This window comes from Acomys russatus, chromosome 10 (assembly GCF_903995435.1).
Source record: "Acomys russatus chromosome 10, mAcoRus1.1, whole genome shotgun sequence".
Taxonomy (NCBI): domain Eukaryota; kingdom Metazoa; phylum Chordata; class Mammalia; order Rodentia; family Muridae; genus Acomys; species Acomys russatus.
Genome location: NC_067146.1, coordinates 52,744,464 through 52,770,495, shown reverse-complemented (window position 1 = coordinate 52,770,495; position 26,032 = coordinate 52,744,464). Strand labels below are relative to the sequence as shown.

Genomic DNA, 26,032 nt, shown 5'->3' with positions numbered 1-26,032 from the left:
GACAATGTCTTCTTGTCTACATCTCAATTGTTATCCCATCCCTTCTATCCGCCCTTTCCTCCCTCCCTCCTACTTTCCCCTTACTCCCCTCCCCTATGACTGTGACTGAGGGGGACCTCCTCCCCCTGTATATGCTCATAGGGTATCAAGTCTCTTCTTGGGACATTCTTTTCTTAAAGTCTATTTTATTGGAGTTATTGAAGCCTCTACCTCCCTCCCACCAAGCCCTTAATCCTGGATAAGAGAGAAAGAATGTTATAGTGGGACAGTGGGGAAGACCCCTTTACTTCTCCTGGCTGTTTGGGGTCAGTTGGGTTCTTTTGGGGCAATACCAACCTCTGTCAACAGCAAACACAGCAAGCAGTCTCCTTCGAACTGCTGTGTTAAAACTGCTGTTTCTGTCTGCCACACCGTTAATCTCTGGTCTCTCCAAACTGTTACACATCACATGCCACACAATACACTGAACTTTTTCTCTCCTGGCTCTTTATCATGCTCAGAGTCCTAGACCATGCCCTTCTCCATGCCGACAAAGCAGGCCATTACCAGCTAGCAAAGATTATGCCCCGCACAAGACAATTATCTGCTGTGGACAAACTAAAGCCCAAACTAAAATTAAAACAAAAACATATTTACATAATATAACTGAGTTTACTAAGAAACCAAAACTTCAATTACAACATCCTCTATGCAGAAACACTTTTTTTCCCCCGAGGGTTGGGGGGGGGGATAATTCAGGGTCTTTCTAGGTGGTCAAAGGTAGTCTTAAATTCCTAATCTTCTCACCTCAACCTACTAGTACTGGGATTGCAAGGATATACCACCATGCTCAGGCAATTTCTCAGTTTAGAAGTGAACATGCTAATACTAGGTGAGCAAAAAACTGTGACATATATTTTACAGGGTTGTCATACTTATTTAATAAAATATTTTTTCTTTAAAACTGACCTAGAAGAATTATACTTGTTCAGGGGTTTAATAACCCACGAGATTATGCATTGATGAACCTACGTGAGACCTCAGGAGTGTGCTCTTTTCTAACGTCTATGCTGTCTTTACAATCCCATAGGAGCAAGGTGGAGGAGCGGCCAGGAATGCAGACAGCAAGGGTCAGACACTCTCCTCAGCAAGTGAGGCAGGCAACCCACGCCTTCTCGGCTACAGAGTCAATTTAGAAAACCAAGCTGCTTTCTGACGTCTACTGTGACAGAAGGCTAAGCTGGGGTAGTGACCACCTGAGCTCCCCTGAGCCTTCATCACTGCATCACCAACGCGGGTGCTCTGACGTGCAGCAGGCTGACGTTGGTGCGGGGTGTGACAGATGCTCGGGCAGCTTGTGGCAGAGTGGGAGGTTCTTGGTGCTGACCAACCTTCTTTGGACAAGCAGAACCCCTAGGGTCGTTCCCGTGCACCCATCGACGATCTGCGGGCACCGGGAACAGCTGGTTCAGCCCGGCACGTGGGTCCCTAGGGAGGAGGGCCGGAACTAAACAGAGCGGACTACAATTCCCACAATGCTCCCGGCCGTCAGCAGCGGAGAAGGAGAGGGACCTCAAGTGTCGCCGACCTCGGTGCCTCCGGCCCGGAAGTACCCGAGGGGCCGAAATGGAGCTGGTGGAGCTAGGCGGTGAGTCGCTGTGCGTGGCCGCGCCCACCCAGTCGCCCCAGGCCACAGCTGGGGCCTGCTTGCCCCGCCCCGAGACCGCTGGTGCCCTCCTGCAGCTCTGGGGGGCGGGCAGATGGGAGGAGTGATGGAGCAGTGGGGGTGGGGAGGGCTAAGTCTAGGTTTTCCTCGAGGGCTCAAGGGTCTGGAGGCTTGTGGGTTTGGCGAAGTTGTCCCTGGAGGCGCTGAGTGCGGCTGCTGCGGGGTGGGGTTTGGGTGGACCCAAGAAGGGGCTTGAGCTGGGTACAGTTGAGCCTCTAGGCTCCAGATTGGCCAAGTACGGAGTTTGACGTTTGGCGTTGTCTGGGAAGCTTTGGGAAGCTGTCTGTGTTGTGGGTGGGATTTAGGTAGATGGTACAAGGCTATGCAAAGACCCTTCTGTCAGAGAAACTTAAGCAACGGGGCATTAGGTGAGCTTTGCTGTGAATAGGCGAATAGCGAACTTTGGGATGAAGTGGACCAAAGAATAGGTAAGCTTTTGGGTAAAGTTTGATGGAGGTTAAAATTAGGAGAAGGTTGCTAGGAAGAGCATGGTCCTCACTTTGATTTATATAGGGTTTGGGTGAAACGGGGAGCTAGAACTCAGATGACAAAGCTGGGACTTGGAATCTGGTGATGGAAAGGGACATAACAAAAAGGCAAATTTGGGGAGGCAGAGGCAGACTGATCGCTGTGAGTTCGAGGCCAGCCTGGTCTACAAAGTGAGTCCAGGATAGCCAAGGCTACACAGAGAAACCCTGTCTCATAAAAACAAATAAATAAATAAGGTAACTTTGGGACTACAGGATGCGAGAGCAGTCTGTATCCTGGAATGGGTAAGAAGACAAAATAGCTGGGACACTTGACGTTGGGATGACTCCTGGACAGACGGCAGCCCCTCACCAATCCTCTGTGCCTCTCTAGCTCGGTAGCACCTCTGCCAACACAGGTGCCATGGCCTTGATCGAAGGGGTAGGTGATGAAGTGACTGTCCTTTTTGCGGTGCTTGCCTGCCTTCTGGTGCTAGCCCTCGCCTGGGTCTCGACACATACCACTGAGAGTACAGACACCCTGCCACAGGCATCAGGGACCACAACACCAGCACAGCCAAGCGAAGCCATGGCGGCCATGGACGGCATCAGAGAAGAGGCCCCAGAAGCTGAGAGCCCCAGCCTGAGGCACAGAGGTCCAGCTGCACAGCCAGAGCCGGACACAGGGGCCACAGCAACAAGACCCCCGGACTCTCCGCAGGAACCCCTAGTGCTGCGGTTGAAATTTCTCAATGACTCAGAGCAGGTGGCCAGGGCCTGGCCTCAGGACACCATTGGCTCCCTGAAAAGGTAAGCTGGGAAGGGGGTAAGACAAAATGCTAAAAACAGGACGGGTGACTATAGAAGGGCCACTAGAGAGATTTGAAGCGCTCCCATATTTTCCATTTGATAAAACTGTCTTCCTCGCATTACACACTATACCTGTTAACCTGTTCCAACCTCCCCCCACCCCGCAGGGGCCAAGGTCTGGGTAGTCTGTGGAGGGCAGGTTGGGATTGGTCCTCTGAGCAAAGGACCAGGACTGCCTGAGGCCTGCTCTCTTACTCAGGTCCCTTTCTCCTCAGGACCCAATTTCCGGGCCGGGAACAGCAGGTTCGACTCATCTACCAAGGCCAACTGCTAGGAGACGACACCCAAACACTGGGCAGCCTCCACCTACCCCCCAACTGCGTTCTCCACTGCCACGTGTCCACGAGAGTCGGTCCCCCACATGCCCCCTGCCCACCGGGGTCAGAGCCCGGCCCCTCCGGGCTGGAAATCGGCAGCCTTCTGCTGCCCCTGCTGCTTCTGTTGCTGCTCCTGCTCTGGTACTGCCAGATCCAGTACCGGCCCTTCTTTCCCCTGACCGCCACCCTGGGACTGGCCGGCTTCACCCTGCTCCTCAGTCTCCTGGCGTTTGCCATGTATCGCCCGTAGTGCCTCCACGGGCTTTTGGCAGTGTAGCCGGCCCCTCTGGACCTCACTCCCCGAGGAGCAAAGGGAGCTGCTGTCTGCCCAGGCCCACCTCACCCGCTGCCTGCCTTTTCCCACTGCCCTGGAGCCCAGCCTTGCGCCGCAGAGGACTCCAGGGGTTAGCGGAGGCTTCTCCCTGTGATCTTCATAGCTCTGGGCCATCTCCTGGGGCTGCTGGCCCTCAGCCTTCGCTGACAGTGGCCTCTTCTGGATCAGGCACTTGCTGTCGCTGCCTTGGCCCGGCGCAGAGCCGGGCCACCCCACTGGGCCCATCTTAATGTGCTGCCAGAGGACCTAGATAACGTCTAGTTCCAAAGAGCCGCTGTCGCTGATTTGGGAACCGATGGACTGGGAGGCTGGTGAAGGAAAGCTGAGAAGGGCGGAGTTGTTTGCTGGAATTTGTGCAGATTAAAGAAACTTGTGAAGTTTTCACTCCCAGTGTGTCTGTGTGGGCCTTGCGGGTAGGGAGCCCTTGGCGCAAGAGAATGAGACCTGCCCTAGGTGTGCGGAAGCTATCCAGAGCTGGACAGCGAACCTTCGCTCTGCATCTTTCCGGCCGGCCTCGGGATAGGCTCTTTGGCCCCGCCCCCCTCGGCATGCGCGCACTTCCCGGAAGCAGGGGGTGGCTCCGCGACTTCTGAGCTCGCAGCGCCTGCCGGGAGCCACGTCTTCGCTGGCCTGGCGCGGGGCTGCGATTGGCGTCTGGGGGCGATCTCGGGGCTGCTGGGAAGATGGCGGACTCAGTGGCCCGCTGATGAGGAGGCCGCGGGGGGAGCCGGGCTCCCGGGCCCCGAGACCAACTGAGAGAGTGACCTACGCGGGGTCCGGGGAGTCATGTAGGGTGGCGCCTGCGGGGCGGGCCTCGGGAGGGCGGCGGGAGCTGGAGTTGGTGGCGGTGGCCACGGGCTGCTAGCCTCCCGGGGCCTGGACAGGGTGTGGGGGCCCTCCCGCGGACGGCACCGACCCCGCGCCTTGGCAGACGGCGCACTAGGGCCCAGCGCGTGCCCTTCGAGGTTACGCGCTGTGTTCTCATTTCACTGGTGAGGAGGCTTAGGCAGAGAGGCGAAGACACTTGTCCAAGGTCACGCAGCTGGTAAGTGGGAGCGTCCAGCATGGGACCCAGCACCGTCCGGCTGCAGAGCCCGCGTTCCGCCCACCCCGCCGCCGCCTCCTGCGGGAGGGGGAGGTGGTCGGCAGGGCGCATCGCCCGGACCACCGGGGCCCCAGGCTGGGTGCAACCACCAACCCTGTGAATGACCTCGGGCTTACCCTCTTCGCCGCTCTGGGCCTTGTTTCTCCACCTGTGAAATGAGGTAACGCCAGCCCTGCGACTCCTCTTCAGCGTGCACGGAGCATCGAAGGAGATATGCATGTGAAATGTGAATAGAGCTGCACTGAACACACTTAAAAGAATTAGCGGTTCTGTGGCAAGGGGTAGGGGAAGAGGGGCAGGGTGGAGGAAAATACCAGAGAAGTCACATGGGGTTGTTTTGGTTGGGGAGTTAGGTAAGGACTGGGTAGCAGCATATTTCCCCTTGGAGGAAACCTTACCCGGTTTTCTGGGCCACCCCTCAGGGTCTCCACCACCCAGCTCCATGCTTCGAATCCTGCTCTCTGCCCAGACTTTACCCGCTCGGCTGTCTGGTCTGCTGCTCATCCCACCAATACAGCCCTGTTATTTGGGACCCAGCAAGTCGGGGGACCGGCCGTTTGGAGGAGGCCCTGTGCAAGGCCTTCAACGGCTTCTGGAACAGGCACGCAGCCCTGGGGAGCTGCTGCGATGGTTAAGCCAGAACCCCACCAAGGTGCGAGCTCACCACTACCCTGTGGCACTTCGTCGTCTGGGCCAGCTCTTGGCGTCTCAGCCTAGGCCCTCTCCTGTGGAGCAGGCCACACTGCAGGACTTGAGTCAGCTCATCATCCGAAACTGCCCCTCTTTTGACGTTCACACCATCCATGTGTGTCTACACCTTGCAGTCTTACTTGGTGAGGAGGGTGTCGGAATGTATGGGTGTTTAGGGAAGAGTAGAGGAAGAGAGAATAGTAGAGGACTCAAGCCATCGATAACCCTTAGATTGCCACCCAGTAATGGCACCTCCCCAGCACACTTGCTGCTATTTCTCTCTTGTATCCATGGTGGATGTCCAGGTCAAATGGCGCCATTCTAACTCTGCAGGGTACTAGGTTTCTTGTAATAACAACGCTCTAGGAAGTCACAGAGCCACAGGTTGTTATATTTGGCACAAGATGACTTTTGTGTAAGGCTTCCCCCACACAGTGTTGATACATCATGCTCACATGATACCCTGTCTCTCCACTGAAATAAGTATATGTTCCCACTCAAGAAACGAAGAGGAAGTTGGGGACTTGTTCACTCCACTCAGCAAGATAGCACACCCCAGCTCTCTTACCAGGATGGTCTTTGTCCCTCTCCCTCCCAGGCTTTCCATCAGATGGACCACTCCTGTGTGCCCTGGAGCAGGAGCAGAGGTCCCGTCTCCCTCCAAAACAATCCTCCCCACGCCAGCCTGCTATCTATGGTGGGCAAAGGTTGGAAGCTACCCTGAGCTGCCCTGGTCTCCTGCGGTATCCTCGTCAGCATCTGATCAGAAGCCTGGCAGGTGCCGAGGGTTAAAAGCAGAAGGGAGGAAAAGGATGAAATGGGGCCACTGGGATAACCCACCTGGGCTGGAGTGCAGTGTGGCCCACAGGAGTCTTCTTGAAGGCACAGTATGACAGGCTTATTCTTCACAGAGGCAAGGCCAGAAGAATTGACCCCCCATGTAATGGTGCTTCTGGCTCAGCACCTGGCCCGGCACCGGTTGCGGGAACCCCAACTTCTGGAAGCCATTGCTCACTTCCTGGTGGTTCAGGAAGCCCAGCTCAACAGCAAGGTGGGCTGGCCTCCCACTTCCCATGCTTCTCTGAGCTGTCCTCAGCGACTTGGCTAGCTTGTTTAGCTTCTGGAACAAGCATTCCAGCTAGGCTGCGTTCTGTGCCCCAGGACATCTGTCTTTGCTCACTGACTGGCTGTCCAAATCCCATAATCAGTAGAGTAGTTTGTCTAGAGCGCTGAAGCTTTCCAAAGCTCCCCCGTAGCAGCCCAATTCCTACAGATCTGCAAGCCATACCCCCCATAGTTATGTCCCTTCTGTGGTGTTGAGCCATGTAGCTCAAGACAGTGTTTACGTTGCTGAACTTGGGGTGGTGGTGGTGCTGCTGATATAGAGGACATTCTGCCTTGAAAGCAAATGAACCAGTCCTCCCTGAGGTTGTGCCTGTCAAACATGCCAGAAAGTGTGGCATGTGTCTATAATCCTGGTAGAGGCAGTAGCAGGTGGGTTTGAGTTTGAGGCCAGCCTGGTCTGCACAGTGAGTCCCAGGACAGCCTGAGAGACACAGAGACCCTGTCTCAAATGGGGAGGGGGGGGGGGAGATAACCATTAGAGTGTTTCCTGCTGGATGATGCTGCCTTTTTCTGCAGGTGGTACAGAAGTTGGTCCTGCCCTTTGGGAGGTTGAACTACTTGCCCCTGGAGCAGCAGTTTATACCCTGTCTTGAGAGGATCCTGGCTCGGGAAGCAGGGGTGGCACCCTTGGCCACAGTCAACATTTTGATGTCACTGTGCCAGCTGCAGTGCTTGCCCTTTAGAGCCCTGCAGTTTGTCTTCTCCCCCAGTTTCATCAACCACATCAATGGTATGCAGACGCAAGGGCTGGTGGGGCCAAGGGCTGTAGGGCAGGGCCATGCCCAGTGTCCCCCAGTCTCTGCTTCCCCACAGGCACCCCTCCTTCTTTGATTGTGCGACGCTACCTCTCTCTACTTGACACGGCCGTGGAGCTTGAACTCCCAGGGTACCAAGGCCCCCGCCTTCCCCAAAGGCAACGAGTGCCCATCTTTCCACAGCCCCTCATCACTGACCGTGCCCGCTGCAAATACAGGTGGGCCAGGGGAATGGCAGCCACAGGAAGCCAGAGTAGGAAAGCCAGAGCCAGTGTTTGCTAACAGAAAAATAGCCTTGAGGCAGTCAAGGGGCTTTGCAGGGTGGCAGTGCTCAGCAGATTCAGGGGCCTTCCCTCTACCACTGTCCTTTCCCCTTAGTCACAAGGACATAGTGGCTGAGGGGCTGCGCCAGCTGCTAGGGGAGGAAAAATACCGGCAGGACCTGACCGTACCTCCAGGCTACTGCACAGGTGAGGTGTGGATGGTATGGGTGGTCAACAGCCCAGAGCTAGAGCAAGGCTGAGGCGTTTCTGTCCTGCAGACTTTCTGCTCTGTGTGGGTAGTTCTGGTGCTGTGCTGCCTGTGAGGACCCAAGACCCCTTCCTTCCTTACCCACCACGGTCCTGCCAAGAGGACCAGGCTAACTCTAACCCCACAACCCAAGGCCCTACTCAGAGGTAAGGAAAATGAAACAGGGATGGGGAGCCTTGGCTGCTGGTCCAACAGCAACCTGAGCCAAGGTACTCCTCTCCAGGGTGGTGCTGATGCTTCGTGAACGCTGGCATTTCTGCCGTGATGGCAGGGTGCTGTTGGGCTCTCGGGCTCTGAGGGAGCGGCACCTGGGCCTGATGGGCTACCAACTACTGCCGGTGAGGAGTCCTGTCCCACCCCACCGATGTGTGTTCTTCTAGCCAACCCACTGTAACCTGTCTTCTCTCCACAGCTGCCATTTGAAGAACTAGAGTCTCAGAGAGGCCTGCCCCAACTCAAGAGCTACCTGAGGCAGAAGCTTCAGGCCTTAGGTCTCCACTGGGGACCTGAGGGTGGGTGAGGGAGTATACATGGGGCTCAGGACGGCTCCTCTATGGGGAGGAGGGTGGATGGACAATTTGCACTTTGGTTCCCTGTTGTTGGTTTTTTTTTTTGACTTTTGTTTTCCATTAAAATCCCTTTCCTTCCCCATGGTGAGTCTCATCTCTGGGACAGGGAACAGAGTTGGGTCCCACCTCTTCCATTCATGACCCAACCAACAGACAGAAGACCAAGCCTAGGTTGGGGTTGAAGCACTTTACTGCAAGATGGGGAGAATGGGACTTTAAATTATTCATTTAAATAAAAATGAGGAGGGGCAGGAGAAGGGGAGCCCCGGCCCCTGCCCCCTGCCCATTAGTCCCTCTGCTATGCCTCTGGACAGCATGGCTACACCGGCATGGGCATCTCGTTGTACTCGTCCACGCCTTCACGCTCATCAAACACTGGCTCCGCCTCATTAGCATCCAGCTGTGAGGAGAATGGAAGCGTTGGCCTTGATAGAACCATGGGAGAGAGGACTGAGGGGGGAGACAGGGGGAGGGGTGCTTACACATTTCATTTCTCGCTCAGTGAAGATGCGGGTAAGTACCACCATGCGCAACGGCACTGTGAGGATGAGGATGAAGGGGAAGGCCAGGGAGGCGGCTGTGGACATGACCGCCCAGAGCAGGGCCAAGCAGAGCAACTGTAAAGCAGTGAACAGGTGCATCCGCATGGTCCGAACCTGGAGGCAGAGATGAGGTTAGCCAGCTGGGAGGACAACGAGCCTCCTTCCTCTTCCTGAAGAGATGAGGTACCACTGGGATTTCTAGAGCTCTTCTGTACAGGGACTGGCCAAGGCTGCTGCTGTTCAATGCAGGGACTTACCTTCTTGACATAGGTAACATCTGGGTGGTGTTTCGGTGGCATGAGTAGCAGGTGCAACCGCTCGTAGAACTGAATTCCATTAAGGGAAGTAACCCCCATGTATAAGAAAATGCCAAAGAGCACAGCCAGGGGGATCTGCCGTAGCAGGTCCCCAATGACCATGGAGAGGCCTGGGAAAGGGGAAGAAACAGTTGGTTCCCTACAGTGAACCTGGGAGGACCTACATGAAAGGTGAGGTTCATAGTAAGGGCAGCATACCTACAAGCAGGGCTACCAGCAGCCCTGTCACCCGCTGTTCCTTGACCTCCTGAATCTTGGGTTTGTCTCCAGGTGCCACAGCCTTGCTCATGACAGTAAGTGCGTTGGCATGAGTGACAGAGCGGACAGTGGCAGCAGCCAACCAAGGCAGGCCAAAGAGGGCACAAATGCCACCCATGGCTACAATGAGCAGCAGGTCCAAGTGGAAGCCAGAGCCTTTCTGCAGCATCCGCTCTTTCTTGGAGATGATCAGCCTGGGAGGAGGAAATACCGTGAGGCCCAGGCTACCCACAGCATGGGAGATTATAGCATTCTAGCATGGCTCAGCTGGTTCTGGTGGTCTCTGTCCAGCCCATTGGGACTGGACTGCCATCACAGACTGAAATTCTCCTCAGCCTGTGTCTTGCAGGCTTCCTCCTGGCAAGCATTGATAGGCTTGCCTGCAATGCCTGTGCCCTGTCCCATCCCAGCTAACATCAGTGACATTTCTGTTGCCTGCAAAAGAAGCCGGTCTTAGCCTGGCATTCAGGGTCCCCTGAGGTCTTTGCCCAATGGTGACAGATTTTGTATCCCTGAGCCTGGCTGAGGACTCTGGCCCCTTGGCTAGGATGGCTCACGTGGTGATCTGGGTCTCCATGAAGATGAGGATGAACACCAGAACAGCAGGCAGCAGACTGGCCACCATCATCCACACGGGAAAGGGGGTCTTTTCTCCAAGGGGGTTGATGACCCAGCCCCGCTTGTCTGGAGCTGTCACTGAGAATCCACTGGGCACGCTTAGCTTCTGCAAGGCAGAGACAGCATACTCTTATATGGAGGGTACCCAGGGTGGTGGGAACAGCCCAGGGCCAGCAGCATCTCTGCCACTTGTGCAATGCCTTACCTGGGTGTAGGTGTCCTCAATACTGTAGTCCACAAGCACCATGATGAGGATCGCAATGGGTACCCCGAAGTCGCCAATTACCCGCCGGATCTAAGAGGGCAAGCACCACGCTCAGAGGCCTCCCATCTCATGCAACTCCCCCATACTTCCTAGTCACTCCCTTCCTGTCCACGCTCAGAGGCCTCCCATCCCACACAACACCCCCATACTTCCAAGTCGTCCCTTCCTGTCCTCAGCTCTGCATTCAGCAAGCCCACATACCCGGCCAGGGAAGAACCGGCTGTTCTTGAATTTGCGCAGGAAGAAGGCGATGAAGAAGGTGCCAGCCATCAGCACCAGCGACAGCAAGGCTGTGTTGGGCTGGCCCCGGGGCCTCTCCTGCCCAGGCTGCCTGGCTGTACTGCTGTTGTCTGGCACCAGCGTGGTTGCTGCCCAAGTCATATTGTCATTGCTGCTGTCTGCCTCTGAGTTGTTGGAGACTGAGCAGCCATGGAGGGGGTGCTCCTGGAAGATCTGCGGAAAAGCCACAAAGGACCATGGGCTGAGCTGGGGCCAGGCTGCATGCTGGCGGGCTAGAGTGGGAGTTTGGCAAAGGCCAGCCTGCCTTCTAGAAGCGTGTCTTACCAGGTTAAGAAAGTGACTTAGTGCTTGCCTCAGCAGCACATATACTAAAATTGGATACAGAGAAGATCAGCACGGCCCTGGGTAAGGATGATATGCAATGCTGCAGTGCTCCGTATTTTAAAAACCTTAACCCAGTCTATTTTAACACTAAATCATTCATTCAGTATCTCAAAAAAAAAAAAAAAAAAAAAAAAGTTACAATCACAAATTCACATACACAGGGTGTGACCACAGACATATAAAGTATGAGATGTATGTGTAGAAACTACTTTCACTTAACTTAGTTCATTGATTTTTGCACCATTACTTTTCTCTTTATTATTTAGTATGTGAGTGTAGCATGCATGCATGCCCACATGCACATATAAATGTAGGGTTGGGGTGTGTGTGTGCGTGCACGCATGTGGCACTCCTGTGAAGACTGGAATGACTTTGGGTCGTCAGTTCTCTTCTACCATTAGGTGGGTCCCAAGGATCAAACTCAAGTCATCAGGCTTGGTAGCAGGTACCTTTACCCACTAAGGCATCTTGCTGGCCCTTTACCAAACTCACAGAGATCCACCAGCCTCTGCCTCCTCCTCTGGAGTGCTGGGATCAAAGGTGTGCCACTACAGTATTTCTTGATAGACTTCAATGCAAGTTTTGTCACTTACTTTATGAGTCTCCCCACCCCAAAAAAATTACATTTCTTTAAACTTATTTTACTATTAGGCATTTTTACTCTAGTTTAAAAAAAAATTTTTTTTTTTCCTGGAGCTGAGGACCAAACACTTGCTAAATAGCACCTCACCACTGAGTCAAACCCCTAGCCCTTATTATGGCATTCTGAGAAAATGATCAGGAACCAACTTCTGCACCAGCTGAAGGTTGCATGGACCATGTCCTGGAGCAACTTTTAAAATGTCAGTATCTATGGATGGCAATGTTTCTCTTTACGTAGGTGCCTGTTCAGAATTCCAGATTTAAAAAAAAAAAAAATGCTAAATATTCCCATAGCCTCTTGCATGTAGAAATCTAGAAAACATTCAGAGACTTTGGAAACCAACTGTTCAGCCTCATGTTGAGCAAGCATGCCATATAATAAAGAATTCGAGACTGAAAATGGAGCAAAAGCAAAGGACGTAGTCACAACCAGAGAGTCTGGTGTAAGCGTAAGGCTCCACGGGATAGAGCAGGGGCACAGAGTGGAGGAGAGAGAGCCAAGGGTGGGCTCCGAAAGCTGAGGAAAGAGGAGGAGGCTGCGAGCACAGAAGATCAGGGATAGTAACTCCTGAGACTCGAGGGCTGGAGATCCAGACTGTGACTGTGTGGGTGTCACCCTTGGGCCCTCATTTTCACATTCCTGGATTCTAATCAAAGTCTATGTTATCCTTGCTATTAAAAGTATGCGAATTTTTGAAAGACTGATCTGAGGCCGGGTAATGATGACAAGGAGGCCATGGGAAGGGTGGGGGTGGGGCGGGTGAGCGGCCGACTGGAGCCCTGTATCTCAGCTCCGCCAATGGCCTTCCCGCTTTACCAGCTCCTCTTGACTCCATGTTACTCTGTGCTCCTAACAGTCCCCCAGGGGACGGCAGAACTAGCCTGGCCTGTAGTCCAGAAGAACTAAGGCACAAGACAAAATGAAAAAAGCCAGGAAGGATGGAAGCCAGAAAAATGGCTCAGTGGGTAAAGGTGCTTGATGCTCAGCCTGACAATCTGAACCCTATCAAGAGGTGAGAGAAGTTGGGCTGGAGAGATGGCTCAGAGGTTAAGAGCACTGATTGTTCTTCCAAAGGTCCTGAGTTCAATTCCCAGCAACCACATGGTGGCTCACAAACAACTATAATGTGATCTGATGCCCTCTTCTGGCCTGCAGGTATACAAGCAGGCCGAGCACTCATATACATTAAAAAAATAAATAAATAAAAAAATCTTAAAAAAAAAAAGCCGGGCGTGGTGGCGCACGCCTTTAATCCCAGCACTCGGGGATTGCTGTGAGTTCGAGGCCAGCCTAGTCTACAAAGTGAGTCCAGGATGGCCAAGGCTACACAGAGAAACCCTGTCTCAAAAAACAAAACAAACAAACAAACAAACAAAAGGTGAGAGAGTGAACCAACTCCCTCAGATTATGCTCTGCCCTCCAACAGGCACCATGACACACTGCATATACACACAGAATAAATAGAACTGAGTTAAAACATTTTTTCCTAAGGACAAGACAGGATGCCCCTGGGGTCCTTTGTACCCCACACATGCCCACCTTGATCAGCTTGTAGAAGGTCTCATAGATGAAGATGAGGGATATGAGGAAGGCAAAGATCTCCTGGGTGAAGCGGGAGACGAAGCGGACCAGGAAGCTCCCCTCCAGAGCCACCATGAGTAGAGCCAGGAGCACCAACCAGAAGCCGATCCAGACACGGCCCACCAAGTACTCCAACTGGTTGCTGCTGCAGAACTGAGTGGGAAAGGTAGGGAACCCTTAGGCGTGACAGGAGCTGGGTCCAGGAAGGGCAGTCAAGCGGGACAGAGAAAGCTCTTACCGAGAAGAAGGCCTCCTCAAAGACCAGCAGAGGCCCAGAGAAACCAATCACCAGGAGCGGCTGAGCCCCCAGCAGACAGAAGATCACACCCTGGAGTGCTGTGGACATGATCAGCTCCGACACCCCGATCAGGTCCTGTGTCTTCTCTCCTGGAGAAGAAAGGGAGTAACCTCAGCACTTGACGGCTAGGCCTTGTGCACCTCTGCCACCCCTGCTAAAACCTCTCCTTACCCAGTAGCCCCCCAAAAGTGATGGCAGGAGACAAGGCAGCAAAGTAGATGAAGATGACTGCAGCCAGGCACTGGGGATCCAGGGCATCGCGGAAGTCACTCAGGTAGTGGGGGTAGCGGCGCCGCACATCACGGATCAGCCCCCCAAAGGGCCGGCCCGTCCTCCGAAGGGGATCATCTTCAGCTGCACCTGCCACCTCTACCATCTGCAGGAGCGCTGCAACCCAGGCCTCCATCAGGGCGCCTGTGGCACCCTCCCACCCACCCCATCAGATCCTCCTCCATGAACACAGGCCGTATCAGCTACAGACAAGATCGATGTAGTTGGCCTCCTCTGGCAGGGGCCCACCCGCCGCCTACTGCCCAAGAGCCCCCTCCTTAAGCTAGCATCACCTGGCCCAGGCCTACATGGGCGTACCCTTATCTTGTGCTGACTTGGGCTCGAGCCCAGCCCCAGGGGGCAGCAGGCGGCCCTGCTCCTCTCGCTTCTTTAGCATCTGCCGCTGGAAATGGGCGACAGAGCGCAGCAGTTCCTCGCCCTGCACTTCTGAAGGTGGCAGCACAACACTGCAGTCCAGGAAGGCATTGATAGCGGTCAACAAGTCGTCCCGTTCATCTGCCATGTAGGCTGCCTCGTGGAATTGCTGCCCAAGCAAAGAGGGATCAGGGAGTGCACTAGGAAGGGGCCAGAGGCTGGGACCTGGGGCTGCACCAGGTTAGTGGCTTGGAGTCAGATGGAGAAGCAGCTGACCTTGTCAGACATGAGGGTGGAGATGGAGCGGCCGATCTCATGGTAGTCCATGTTGGCACTGCTAGGGCCCAGCAGCAGGAAGAGGAAACGCACAGGTACAGGCACCTCTAGCACTGCATCCAGCTCCACAGCTTCCCGCAGACGCACGAAGGCCATGGTAGGGCGGGAGAGGAACTCCACACAGCCTAGGGACGTGGAGCTACCATGGGCAAGAGCAGGTGGGAGGACCGCCCCCACCCCCAGTTTCTAAGCAGGTGGGAAGAGCCCCCCAATTTCTAAGCAGGTGGGAGGACCCCCTCCCCAGTCTCTAAACAGGTGAGAGGACACCCCCCCAGTTTCTAAACAGGTGGGAAGACCCCTACCCAGTTTCTAAGCAGGTGGGAGGACCCCCTCCCCAGTTTCTAAGTCCCGGATGGCCCCAAAGCCCAGCCGCTAATATCCCCTAGCTTTTCCTCAACATACCTACAAGGACCACTGTCGCCTCGGCGTTCTCAGGGATCTTCTCCAGCAGCTTCAGCTCGTGCTTGGACTTGGAGCGGGTGATACCTGCAGGCGGGGCTGGGGGAGGTAGCTCACGCTGGGGTTTGGGGTAGGAGGAATAGGACAGAACTCAGTCCCACCGGTGACATCTCCCACATGCCCCAGCTGCATTGCCACACTGTGTTTGCTCATAGTCTACTGCCAGCCCCTAGGCAAGGTCTACTCCCCTTCACCTCTCTATCCACTTCCAGTCGGGTCTCAGGAACGCCACCAATGAGAGGCTCAGTGACATGAGGATCGCTCTCAGTCCCCTGGGCATGGTGATGCCCCAGCAGAGAGCCGAGGGAGCCTGCTGAGATGTTTCGGGGGAAGGAGAACTCTTTCTCGTCACTTGGATGGCTGGTGGACAGAGGACAGGGAGGGTCAGGAAAGGCAACAGAGGAGCTAGGGCCAGGTAGGCAGGAGGTGACTCGGTCCCCTGCCCTGCAGGCCATACCTGTGTTTCAGCAGAAGAGCCCGCAGGACGTTGGCTCGGTCCTCTGCCTTGATCTGGTCAGAGATGACCATCTGCTCTACCACCTGGTGGGCCACCCCAGGCAGGGTCTGCTGGTCGAGGTCCAGGAGCACAGCTCCTGAAGTAAGGTGGCAGGGAGAGCTTGTCACCCCAGAGCCAGTCACAACCGTGGGGGGCAGATGGGAGGGAGAGTGGGTGGGGACTGGTTGGGCAGCCAGGTACTATAGGTCAGTGCCACCGCGGCCCCTGAAGCCTCTACCAATGTGCCTTTCTGACCTCTTTGTTCCTGTCCTTCTCGCCTCCCAGGAATACTATATGAGGTTATACCAAGATCTAGGTACCTGACGCCCGACTCAAGGAGCACGCAGCTTAGGTTACCCAGGGCACCACTCTAGCTAAGTCCTCTTTATGTTAGAAAGTTATTCCTGGTATGAACCCACAATGCTGCCTCTCCATGGTGTTCCTGGGGTCCTAGATCTCCCTCATGGTCCAGTTGGCCTGTGGCCTTATTCATGTCTGCAAGCCCAGTAAGGTGCTTCCTGGTAGCTCAAAGACATATATAGAAATGTCACTCTGAACCTTCTTCACAAGCTACCAGACACTTATCTGGCAAGGTCAACTTTCCAGAACAAAGAACCAAGGAATAAACAGACTCAAATGCTTCTGAGCAGCCAAAACAGCCGAGAGATAAAGCTCTCCCTCTGGCGGTTTACCCGAAGCCCAGAAACCTCACTTGCAGCCTATTTGCTCTTAGTTTGGAAACAATTCCGACAGCGGAGCTCTCAGTCCTTAGCTGCTTAGAAACAGCCTTTCAAAGAATAACTGGAGCGATTACCCAACAGGAAGGAGGAAGCGAGTCCACTGGAACCCTGTGCCTGTGGTTATCGGGTGAAGTTTAGACAGCCCTGCCGGTTAGGTAATATTCCCAGATCCTCTAAGATGTTAACAAGGAGGCTGGGTGTGGTAGTACATGCCGGTAATTCCAGCTCGCAGGAGGTAAAGGCAGAAGGGGAAGGAGTGAAAGGCACGTATCAACTACACAGTGAGTTCAAGGCTAGCCAGGGCTACTTGAGACATGGCTCTGAAACAAAACATGCTAACATGGCACACCAGCAATTTCAGTCATTTTCCATCCAAAGTTTAGCTTTCAGGTCATTTTAGCACCTAAAAGCAAAAGATTTGGTTACAGAGCTAGAAGCCAAGGGTTCTTGGAGCAGGTAAACGGAGGTGTACCATGGGCCAGTGTCCTGCGGAGCTCCAGGAGGCTGCGGAAGGACAGTGAGGCCACGTGAGGCTTCCCCCAGCGCTCAGTCTCCTCCTCCACATCCTCCTCAAATTTTATCCAGCGGGCTGTCTCCCGCCACTGAGGCTCCTGGTTTTTGTCCAACAGCAACTCATTCAGCTCCACAAACACCTAGGGGTGAGACGAGAAAACGCTGCAGGGAACGGAGTCGGAGGATGTGGGGGATCCACCTCAGGATATCAGGAGGAGACACATCAGAAGGGGAAGGTGACCCTGGGCCCCGGTGAATGGTACACAGGCACGCGTGACTGACTCATCAGACGTGGTTTCCCTCTTCCTTAAAGTGTCGATGATGCCCACCTCCGTGGCAGTTAGAGCAGTGAGTCAAGACAGTGAACAGAACTCAGAGAGCCGGATGGAATCACCATGGAAGGAAGCCACGGGCCTCTGGAGACCAACACAGGACTGACAAAAGGGACAGCAACTGGGTGGTGGGTTATTCCTGTAGTAGTACCAGCCCTCAGGGTGCCGAGGCAGAGAAACCGCCTTGACTGTGTGGCCACTCTGGGCTTCATAGTGAATTCTAAGACAGCCTAGACTACACCCCCACCCCCAATCCCCGCCACCTCTGCTGACCTCTTTCCCTGAAAAACTGCAAATGAAAATGACAGGGCACGGCCACCTCAATAGGATACTGCCAGGGCGGTGGCAGGAAAAGGGCTTGCTGAGGGTGGAACCAGTCTCTAGCTGGGCAGCGGCCACCCTGGGTACCGTGGGTGCAACATGCCTCTGGACTGGACACTTGGCACAGGTGCCATTTACTACAGTGCCATTATACCTCAATAAAAACACACTATGTCAAAGTTCAGGGCCCCACAGTCTAAGATGGGCAGTGTCTCTAAATAACTAGGTAGCCTTGGCCAAGGAACCGAGCCGGTTTATGGCTGACACCACCTGTGTTATCACCTTCACCAGCTGTTGGAAGGGTCAGCTGAGCAGGGAGGTTGGGCTTTGGAAACAAGCACTGCATGGAGGTCGCCTGAGGGTTCTGTATTTCCTCCTGCAGACCACTTACTGCAGCCTACCAGCAGATGGCCATAGTACACTCCTCCCTGAAGGCTCGGCCGGGAACCGCAGTACCATACATGAGATCATACTGCCCTGAGGATGCTGGGTGGACAACCTTTCTTACTACAGAGGAACCTCCAGGGCTCCATGTCACTACCGGCCTGCCTGATGGAAGGGGAGGTAATAGAAGATTTGAAGTAGACAGATGTACCTCATGCGGCTTATGGGGGGCCCGTGGTCTTGCCCGAGGTGTGGGGCCAGGCTCTCGACCTTCCCGGGCAGCCTGTGTAGACCCTTTGGCATTCTTCCTCACCAAGTGTCGGCGTACCCCAGGAACATCTTCAAACCGATGACCTGGGGCATGTAAAGGGCCAGGGTCAGTGCCCTCCTTTTCTTATCCTACAGCCCACCAGCAATGAGACTGCTGCAGGCCCCAGCGGCACTCACTTTTCATGAGGTCAAGGTCAGCTGTGGCCAGTGTCTGGGCCTCACTCTCATCCGTAGGGACCCTGGGCAACAGTGCCTGCTCCACCCCCGTCATACTGCCGATTCGTCTTCTCTCCTGAAGATTGTAACTTCGATGTCCAAGCTGGGCTTTGGTCAAGGGACGCCCTGCAGCACCTCCGTCGTCACCTCCAGCAGTGCCACTGGCCACTGTTACCATCTCCTCCACCAGGGTCCTACAGACAGAAGAGCCATGAGCCCAAACAGCCAGCCTCCTTCCTAGGCAGAAAACCACATGTACCTTGGCACTCCTGGCTTCCACGCTTAGAAAGTGGGCATGTGGGAAGACCGAGGGTTCCGCCAGCCAGCAGCCAGCAGCCAGCAGCCAGCAGCCAGCAGCCAGCAGCCAGCAGCCAGCATCTGAAGTTCAGCACTAGCCTTTTACAGCTGTGCAGTCCTGGCAGTCCCTGAAAGGCTCATCTGGACAGAAATCTTCCTCAGAGTGTGAGCAAAGGCCAACATTCCTCAGTGTTTCAGAAAGCAAGGTTTTGGGAAAGCGACCTTCAGAACCTAGCACTCATCAGTATTCATCCATCTCCTTGCTTCTCTCACCTAGAAATGGGCTTTGATGTAGCAGAGGCCTATGCTTGTTGAAGGACTGAGCCTTGCCCCTCAGAGACACCAGTTCCTGCCCCTCAGAGACACCAGCTCCTGCCCCTCAGAGACACCAGCTCCTGTCCTTCAGAGACACCTGTTCCTGCCCCTCCTCCTACCCTCTGCCAATGCCAACATACACTCAGCCCATGACCTCGCTGTGCCAATCTTGCCTGCTTCTCCTTTCCTTCCTCAGTGCCAGGCTTTGCCTGCGGCTCCCGCCTGCTCCCCTGCCAGCCTGACACCCAGGGAGCCTATGCACTCACTCTCTAGAGGGACATCATGCCCTTTATTTCCCACAGCATGCCACACTGCCTGGTACCCAGAAAACAGCAGCTCTGCGATAGTCATAACCTTGAGATTTCATTCAAAGTCATTTCCTCCTAGATACCTTCTCTGGCTCGGGGCCCCCAAACTCCTATCAGCTACCAGTACTGATGCTGCCTGAGCCGGATCACCAGACCTGGGGACATTCTGCTGCCACTTCATGTGGCAACATTTGCTTTCCAGCAGGTACTCCATCACTGGGTCTAACGCCCAAGCCGGTGCTGGGGATGGGGGTAGGGTGGTGGGGTGGTGGGGGTAGGTGGGAGGTGGGAGCAAGGCGCCCAGCCAGTGAGCCCTGTCTTGTCATGCTGTCACCTCCCCCAGGTAGCTGATGAGAGGCAGGCCTGGGACCTGAACCACAGCCTGGTTAGTTCAGGACTTGTGGTTTCTTTCAGACCTCTTCCCTGCTCTAGGAAGAGGAGTGTGTACTTGGGACACTGCTGAGTACAGTGACTTACCCTGTCTGTGCTCCCTTGGTGGCCCGGGGAGCCACCTCATGGTGGGGCATCTGTGTAGGGGGGGATGGGCTGGTTCTCTCTGTCTTCCGTTCTGTACCTTCATCCTCCTGGAGAAAGAACTGCAACAGGAAGCCATGTGGAAGGGTAAGGCAAGGCCAGGACCCTGCAGGCAGCACCCAGAGGCCTAGGTACCACTCACCTGCACTGAAGACGGGGTAGTAGGAGGGGATGGCTGCTGTGGGGGAGCCCTGGGCCCTTCAGCTTCACTGGCTTCATCCTCATCTTCCTCCCCTTCCTCAATGGTGGGGGTCTCCCCAGTGGGAGAGGCTCCAGGGCGCCTCCGAGGTTTCCGTCCTGGGCCCTGGAGAGTCTTGCGCCGTCGGGCATCAGGAGGCAGGTGGGTGGAGAGTGGATGGTGGATGTGGTGGGAGGACTGGCGATGGTCTGCAAGAGGAGAGGCGTGGCTGCAGGCAGGCCCGGCATCCTCCCGCTGCTCTCCTGTCCTGGCCTCTCCCACGATTCTGTTCTCTGTCGGACAGTCTAACTTGAGGCCTCAGCCTCCCTCCCCCTGGGTGCCCACTCACATTCAAAGTCTTCCTCCCCATAGCTGCGGCCCGGCTCTTCTCCTCCTCGGGATCCGGCCTCCTGAAGGATCTCCTCGAACCGCTCGACACCTAGGGTCCGAAGTTCATCTTCCTCTTGCTCGGGGAACCCAGGTGTTCCAGGGCCCAGGCTCTCTGGCTCTGGCTGTGAGAGAACACACAAGGTTTACTGGGGATTGTATCCGAAGGCCCTAGCCTGACCAGGACAAGAGATGCATGGCGCCAGTGACCTGCCTTCTCCAACGCACAAACTGAACCTCCACACGTGGCAACCTATACATTCAAATACAGGGACCTTCCAATGCCAGGGACCTAGCTCGCCAGCAGCTGCCCCCCCCCCCCCCGGTCTATGTAGTCAGGCCCAATCAACCCAGGGCAGACCCACACTAGAAGATTCCACAGAACTCCTGGTCTAGCCCATCTGTAACCAGGCAGAATGTGAACTCCTCTGTTACTGTGGCAGAAGAAATTCCTTTGGCTAGAGGACAATTGCTAAGTGTGATTGCTTAAAAGTAACTTCTGAAGGCATCTCTAAGCTAACTGCCCCAGAGAAGTTCTGAGTCGAATCTATCCCTGCCTGGACAGGAATGCATGCTCTTGCTTGGCCAGAGAGCCCCCATCCCCTTCATAGCAGAACACATGCCCACCCAGGTAGGCGGCACTACCCTCCCCTCACAGCCGCTTGGCCAGCCCCCCCCCTCACCCCCCCCCCACTCCCCCCCACCTGAGTCATCCTGCGGGAGTGCAGCAGCTGACAGCACTGGCGTCGGGGCCAGCGCAGGCTAGAACTGCAGGAAAGCTCAGCCTGGCTGAAGGACCAGCAGCCCGGCCCAGCAGGCCCAGCAGCATTGGTCCAGCCCCCTACCCACCCCACCCCCAGCAGGTCTCAGCTCCAGGCGCCACCACCAAATATTTGCTCAAGAGCTTCAGGACCTGAAGGGCATCAGGACCTCCAAAAGCCAGGGTATGCCACCCCTTCCATGGCAGTGCCAGCACCGCAAGGAAGAGGCAGGGAGGAGGATTTTCTTGGGGAGACATGCAGGGGTAGAAGTGGGGAACACAGGGGAAAAAAATCTAGGGCGGGCGCGGATAGGAGACTGGAGAAGGGAGGTCCCGCCCAGCCCATCTCTCTGCAGCTCCGGCCGGCCGACTATCCCAAGGGCTTGCCTCATTTCCACCAGAAGCAGGGGCAGGAGGTGAGGTGCGAGTGAGGGAGCAGCTGGGGAGCTAGCAAGGCATCGTGGGTAGAGGGAACAGGGTCATCTCCTCGAACCTGAGGCCGCAGGAGGAAGTCCATGGCGGCAGGGGTGAACCTAGAAGAAGGGGGAGGGCACCCGCCTATGTCCCTTCCCAGTCACGTGCCCCGATGGGCCAAAGTGACCAATATAATGCGGCTGATTGTGCCACCAGAGTTAATCATTAGACTTCTTAGGGAAATCAGAAGAGGGCCATGTGGGGTAGTGGCCACCTTGGGGAGGGGGGAGGGCGGGCCTGGATGGCACGTGGGGCCAGGGGCGGGGCCAGTCACTGCCGGCAAGCTCTAACTAGAATCTTGGTGTGTAGATCCTAGTGGGGGGGGGGGGAGTGTTAAGACCCAATCAGAGAGGGTAACAGGATTTAAGATCCAGGACCCTCAAACTCCTGTCCAACTGCAGCTAAACTGGCCTCAACTTCTCAAAAAAACGGAGGCCACCTGTCCCTCCCCTTCTCTGTTTCAGCATCCCAATACACTAGGCAAAGTCTGGGGTGGATGGTTCTGCCTCCCAATCCAACCCAGCCTCTTTTTTGTAGTTTCTGTACCCCACCCATACCCCATTGGAGCCCAGGCCACAGCTTCTCTGCCTCTGAGCCCGCTCACCTGCAGGTAGTGCTTACCGTGTGCAAAGAATCTGCGCCCGAGGCGGGGCGCCTGGGGGCGCTGCTCATGGCCGAATCTTAGCCCTTTTCACTGTCGCTTCGGCTTTCAGGGCGACAAGGTGGAGGCATAACCTGAGTGGGGAAAAAGGCCAGTCACCATTGGTGACGAGGAGGCCGGGCCCCCAGCCCAGTTCAGGGAAGGAGAGGAGCCTCGGTTGTCTGGCACTCCAGTGTCTCCGACTGCACAAGACTCTTCTAGACTATGAAGGGCCTCATACTGGCCCTTAGAGGTGGCAAGAGCAAAGAGGAGTGCACGTGTAGGAAGAGAAGACCAAAGAGCTGGATTGCGGAAAGGGGGCTGGCCCCAAGACAGCTGAGAGAACAGAGGCAGAAAGGGAAGAGGCAACAAAAAAGACGAGACAGGAAGGAGTCAAGGCCCAGCCCTGGAATGAAAGCAGAAGAGGCAAGGGACAGAATGACAGAGAACAGAAGGGTCGGGAGCGAAGGGCCCCTGGAGGTGAGCCTGAGACCAGAAAGGGGTGTGGTAGGGAGTGAGACACCCCGCAGAGCAAGAGGGGTGTGGAGGCCAGGGCAGCTGGCTTCCCAAACATAAAGGAGACCAGAAAGAACTTTGGAGAGACCCCAAGAGGGAAAAGCAGGGGGCCTGCAAGTACAGAGGGGGGTGCCCCAACAAGGCAGGCAGGCAGGCCAACAGCACTACCACCCCTAGGCACAAGTCAGAAGCAGGCTCCCCAGTGCAGAACAGGAACCCAGCTCCACTCACTCAGTAGGAGGAACGAATGAGCTGGAGGGCAGGCTTATAATGGGGGAGGGGCACGTGACACCGTCAAGGGGGTGGGCACAGAAACCCCGAGGGGCAGTCTCTATTCCTCCCGTCCCTTGCCCCGGGCCAGGAAAATCTGAGTGACAGGGCAGCCCTCCTGAGGGTGACTGTAGATTATTAGCTCTGTGATGGGGGTGGAGGAAACAAAATCAGTGCAACCGGGGGTACCCATTCATAGTGAGGGCACCACCCAAGGCTCTCTAAGGGCAACAATACTAAGCTGCTAAGTGCTGCTGGGGAGGTGGGGTTGTCTGACTTACCTTGGCAATGAGATGGGCTAGTATGGGGTCAAATAATAGAGGTCTGGGGGGCATCAGCCCAGGGTGGGGAGTCTGGGCCACACATTCCTGGCAAGAACACCAACTCAGCTGACTTTTTTCCACCCCCACCACCCCCCTCAGGAGGCTTTCAGCCAGGGCCCATCAGTGTGGGGGAGAGGTGCCAGGGAGGGGACCAGGTCTGGGAGGGGTATATAAATCTGTCCTCACCACCTGCAGGTGCTCACTCCCACCTCCAGGCTTTGCTCTCTGTGTGCTCCTCCACCAAGTCCTCCTCCCAGGCGCCCCCACCCCTCCCCTGTTGTCGTAGAATACAAAGCAGCCTCTGTCCAGGGCATGGGTGCCGATAATCCTAGTGGGGGCACATTCCCCGGACCAGCCCCGACGGGCCCGAAGGATTAACATCTCTCCCCCAGCCCAAGGGATTAGCACTCCGGACCCCCACTTGGGCATTAACCATTCTCCAAGTGAATTCGTACATTCCACAGCTCTTGGCTGTGGGGCTGGTGGGGGCGGAGAGAGTTTGATAAAGTGGACCCAGATTTGAGGCAGTACTGTCTCCACACCAAGCAAGGAGCTCCCTACACAGAGAAGGCAGCCCCCTAGGTCTCAAACTTCACGCTTGTCTTTCCTATCCTCACCGAGCTGCTCCCCCTTCTGTCTGACCTCTTGTCCTGACCTGACCCGCCAACCCCCTTTCACGGCTCCACCTCCTAATCCCGAGATTCAGGGGGTTGCGGTCCCCGGAAATAGCCAAACTGGAGAGTTTCTGGAGCAGAGGGTCGCCTGGAACCCGCCCGGGAGTGGGAGAGCGCGAGCTGAAGGCAGCAGCTCTCTGAGACTACCCCCTCCTGGTGGCAGGGGGCGCGGCACCTTGGCTTTAGGTAACTCTGAAGAGGCAGACCCCGGAATCTCGCTTCGCACCAGGACTTCCACTCGCCTCCCCATCTTTCTCCCTAAGACCTCGCTCCCTGCGCCCCAGTCCCCGCCCTTTCCTCCACTTCCACTCCCTCGGCGCCTGATTCTCCAGTCCCCCCCCTCCTCCGCGGCCCTCACCCTCCCCCTCCGCCACCTTTCTGCTTACCCGCTAGCTCTGGATTTCGTGTCCCGGGGGTCTCCGGGTCTCCCCTGATCCTCCGGAACCCTCGCGCGCTCCCGACGATTTCCCGGTGCCCACCCTGGGGCGCGCCCCCGCCGCTCCCAACTTCTCCCAACTCAACTTTCCCCCGCGCTGCGGGCAGGCCAGCCTCCTGCGTGCGCGCCCCCCGCAGCGCGCCGTGCGCGCCCCCGGCGCGGCTTGCTGAGAGGCGGAGAGCGGGCGCTGAGACTCCACGGCGGGGGCGCGCTCCCAGGCACTGCCCGACACGGCGGGCGCTGCCCCCCAGCTATTCCCCCCACACACACGCCCGGAGAGGCTCCGAGGACGCCTTCTCTTGGGGTTTCTCCTAGTCACCTCTGGGAGGAAAGAAGCCAGCTTCGCGTTAAGGATCGAGGGCGTGGAGTGTGGCCAGGAAATTGAGGCTAAGGGAGTTGAACTACAGATTCTCTGGCGTTAAGGGTCTATCAGGGGCCCCGCCCAAATAACCTCACTGCCTCCAAGAAAGCGGCGGTGTCTGCCTGAGAAAACAATTGCACACGAATGTGAGGGGTAATGACTCTGGAGTTGAGTGGCCGTGACCCTGAACTGATGGAAAACAAGACAACTTGTTGAGGACGTCTCACTTTCCCTAGAACTACTTCCGCTGCTGAATGGAACCCTATTCATAGCCGACCTTTGCGTGTCATCTTGTTTTCTCAACTAAATTATCAATTATTTCAGATAAAGAATACAGTTTCTGCGTCTTCAGTCTGTCACGTGGACAAATCACACTATTGTTTATGCAAAACTACTCAGATTTAAGTGAGTTAATTAACAAATGGTTAGCGCCTACTCTGGTCCCGGCGCTGAGGAATGCTGTTTGGGGCCGTTTTCGCCCGGTTCACAGCCCTCAAGAATGCAATCATGAGACAATTAGAGAGCAGTGCAAGAAAATCTATAATCAACTCCTTTATAGGGTGAGTAGGTAAAGGCTGCTTGCTGCAAGTGTAGCATCTGTCTGTGGTCTTGTCTGTTGAGGGGAGTAACTGACCTGCCAGTCCTCGTGGGCCACACCCTGGCTGACTCCAGTGGGCCTGTTCTGAAGACTGGGATCTGGGGGACACCCAGGCTCCAGTCAGCTGGCCTCGGCATGTCAAAATCGAGCCGCTGGAGTCCGGTGGGTTTCAAGACGATAAAATGGGCCCAACAGAAAGAGGGGTCTCTGGCGTGTGTCCCTCCACTCAAATCCAGCCTCTAACGGGGCACACCTGTCTCGCTGCCCAGCCCTGTGGTCAGCTGGTCCCTGTGAGGTCATCAGCAGTAAGACATCGCTCAGAATCATCCCCCAATCAAACCTGGGGTCACATGGTGGCCTAGGGAGAGGTGAAAACTAGTGCTGAAGCTGTCAGGAGGTCGCTGGCGACTCAATACACCCAACCAGGTCAGAGCCCGGCCAACAGCTCCCGGGATCTAGGCCGTCAAACGCAAACTTCAAGCAGCGAGCACCCCACCCCCACCCTCACTGTATTCTGGAACGCGTAGTCCCGGAGCGGCCCTTTTCTGGAAGGCTGTGAGCACAGAAAAGGAATAATAACAAGAGCGGGGCACACTGGGAGCCTCCGCGCCTTGGCGGAGACGCCCGAAAAGCGG

General features: G+C 55.8%; 3 protein-coding genes and 1 pseudogene across 10 annotated transcripts; 3 read left to right on the top strand and 1 right to left on the bottom strand.

Annotated features, from left to right (window-relative positions):
- The first annotated feature begins 1,460 nt into the window (after nucleotides 1–1,460).
- On the top strand, nucleotides 1,461–4,208 carry Tmub1 (transmembrane and ubiquitin like domain containing 1). 2 transcript variants are annotated; one of them, XM_051152162.1, is made up of 3 exons: nucleotides 1,461–1,627; nucleotides 2,567–2,982; nucleotides 3,258–4,208. In XM_051152162.1, exons 2-3 carry the CDS (start codon nucleotides 2,597–2,599, stop codon nucleotides 3,607–3,609), a joined length of 738 nt encoding a protein of 245 aa, XP_051008119.1. In that variant the 5' UTR covers nucleotides 1,461–1,627; nucleotides 2,567–2,596; the 3' UTR covers nucleotides 3,610–4,208. The 2 variants fall into 2 exon arrangements, with proteins under 2 accessions (XP_051008119.1, XP_051008120.1); XM_051152163.1 differs by lacking the exon at nucleotides 1,461–1,627 and adding an exon at nucleotides 1,801–2,133.
- Nucleotides 4,209–4,285: 77 nt separating this feature from the next.
- On the top strand, nucleotides 4,286–8,507 carry Fastk (Fas activated serine/threonine kinase). Of its 4 annotated transcripts, none has more exons than XM_051152158.1 (10): nucleotides 4,286–4,481; nucleotides 5,221–5,631; nucleotides 6,087–6,266; nucleotides 6,400–6,539; nucleotides 7,130–7,343; nucleotides 7,427–7,586; nucleotides 7,747–7,838; nucleotides 7,910–8,045; nucleotides 8,123–8,237; nucleotides 8,312–8,507. In XM_051152158.1, exons 1-10 carry the CDS (start codon nucleotides 4,400–4,402, stop codon nucleotides 8,417–8,419), a joined length of 1,638 nt encoding a protein of 545 aa, XP_051008115.1. In that variant the 5' UTR covers nucleotides 4,286–4,399; the 3' UTR covers nucleotides 8,420–8,507. The 4 variants fall into 4 exon arrangements, with proteins under 4 accessions (XP_051008115.1, XP_051008118.1, XP_051008117.1 ...); XM_051152161.1 differs by having other exon boundaries at nucleotides 4,328–4,738; XM_051152160.1 differs by having other exon boundaries at nucleotides 4,328–4,958.
- Nucleotides 8,508–8,627: 120 nt separating this feature from the next.
- Nucleotides 8,628–25,967, bottom strand: Slc4a2 (solute carrier family 4 member 2). 4 transcript variants are annotated; one of them, XM_051152153.1, is made up of 23 exons: nucleotides 25,434–25,967; nucleotides 22,201–22,314; nucleotides 20,308–20,470; nucleotides 19,923–20,167; nucleotides 19,724–19,842; nucleotides 18,288–18,520; nucleotides 18,052–18,194; nucleotides 16,763–16,943; nucleotides 15,512–15,647; nucleotides 15,249–15,414; nucleotides 14,998–15,112; nucleotides 14,536–14,720; nucleotides 14,203–14,428; nucleotides 13,786–14,001; nucleotides 13,555–13,703; nucleotides 13,275–13,469; nucleotides 10,670–10,921; nucleotides 10,409–10,498; nucleotides 10,143–10,309; nucleotides 9,526–9,779; nucleotides 9,268–9,437; nucleotides 8,951–9,124; nucleotides 8,628–8,868 (listed from the first exon to the last, which is right to left on the bottom strand). In XM_051152153.1, the coding sequence occupies exons 2-23, from the start codon at nucleotides 22,249–22,251 to the stop codon at nucleotides 8,788–8,790; spliced, it is 3,711 nt and encodes a 1,236-aa protein (XP_051008110.1). In that variant the 5' UTR covers nucleotides 22,252–22,314; nucleotides 25,434–25,967; the 3' UTR covers nucleotides 8,628–8,787. The 4 variants fall into 4 exon arrangements, with proteins under 4 accessions (XP_051008110.1, XP_051008111.1, XP_051008109.1 ...); XM_051152154.1 differs by having other exon boundaries at nucleotides 25,651–25,967; XM_051152152.1 differs by lacking the exon at nucleotides 25,434–25,967 and adding an exon at nucleotides 24,389–24,558.
- On the top strand, nucleotides 11,053–11,152 carry LOC127194970 (uncharacterized; annotated as a pseudogene).
- Nucleotides 25,968–26,032: the final 65 nt, after the last annotated feature.

Coding starts and splice junctions, on each gene's coding strand:
- Tmub1 (XM_051152162.1), top strand. CDS start 2,597: ATGGCCTTGATCGAAGGGGTAGGTGATGAAGTGACTGTCCTTTTTGCG. Junction 2,983..3,257: donor ACCATTGGCTCCCTGAAAAG/GTAAGCTGGGAA, acceptor CTTTCTCCTCAG/GACCCAATTTCCGGGCCGGG.
- Fastk (XM_051152158.1), top strand. CDS start 4,400: ATGAGGAGGCCGCGGGGGGAGCCGGGCTCCCGGGCCCCGAGACCAACT. Junction 6,267..6,399: donor TCTGATCAGAAGCCTGGCAG/GTGCCGAGGGTT, acceptor TATTCTTCACAG/AGGCAAGGCCAGAAGAATTG. Junction 8,238..8,311: donor TGGGCTACCAACTACTGCCG/GTGAGGAGTCCT, acceptor TTCTCTCCACAG/CTGCCATTTGAAGAACTAGA.
- Slc4a2 (XM_051152153.1), bottom strand. CDS start 22,251: ATGAGCAGCGCCCCCAGGCGCCCCGCCTCGGGCGCAGATTCTTTGCAC. Junction 15,415..15,511: donor GCTCTTCTGCTGAAACACAG/GTATGGCCTGCA, acceptor TCTGTCCACCAG/CCATCCAAGTGACGAGAAAG. Junction 8,869..8,950: donor CTGAGCGAGAAATGAAATGT/GTAAGCACCCCT, acceptor TTCTCCTCACAG/CTGGATGCTAATGAGGCGGA.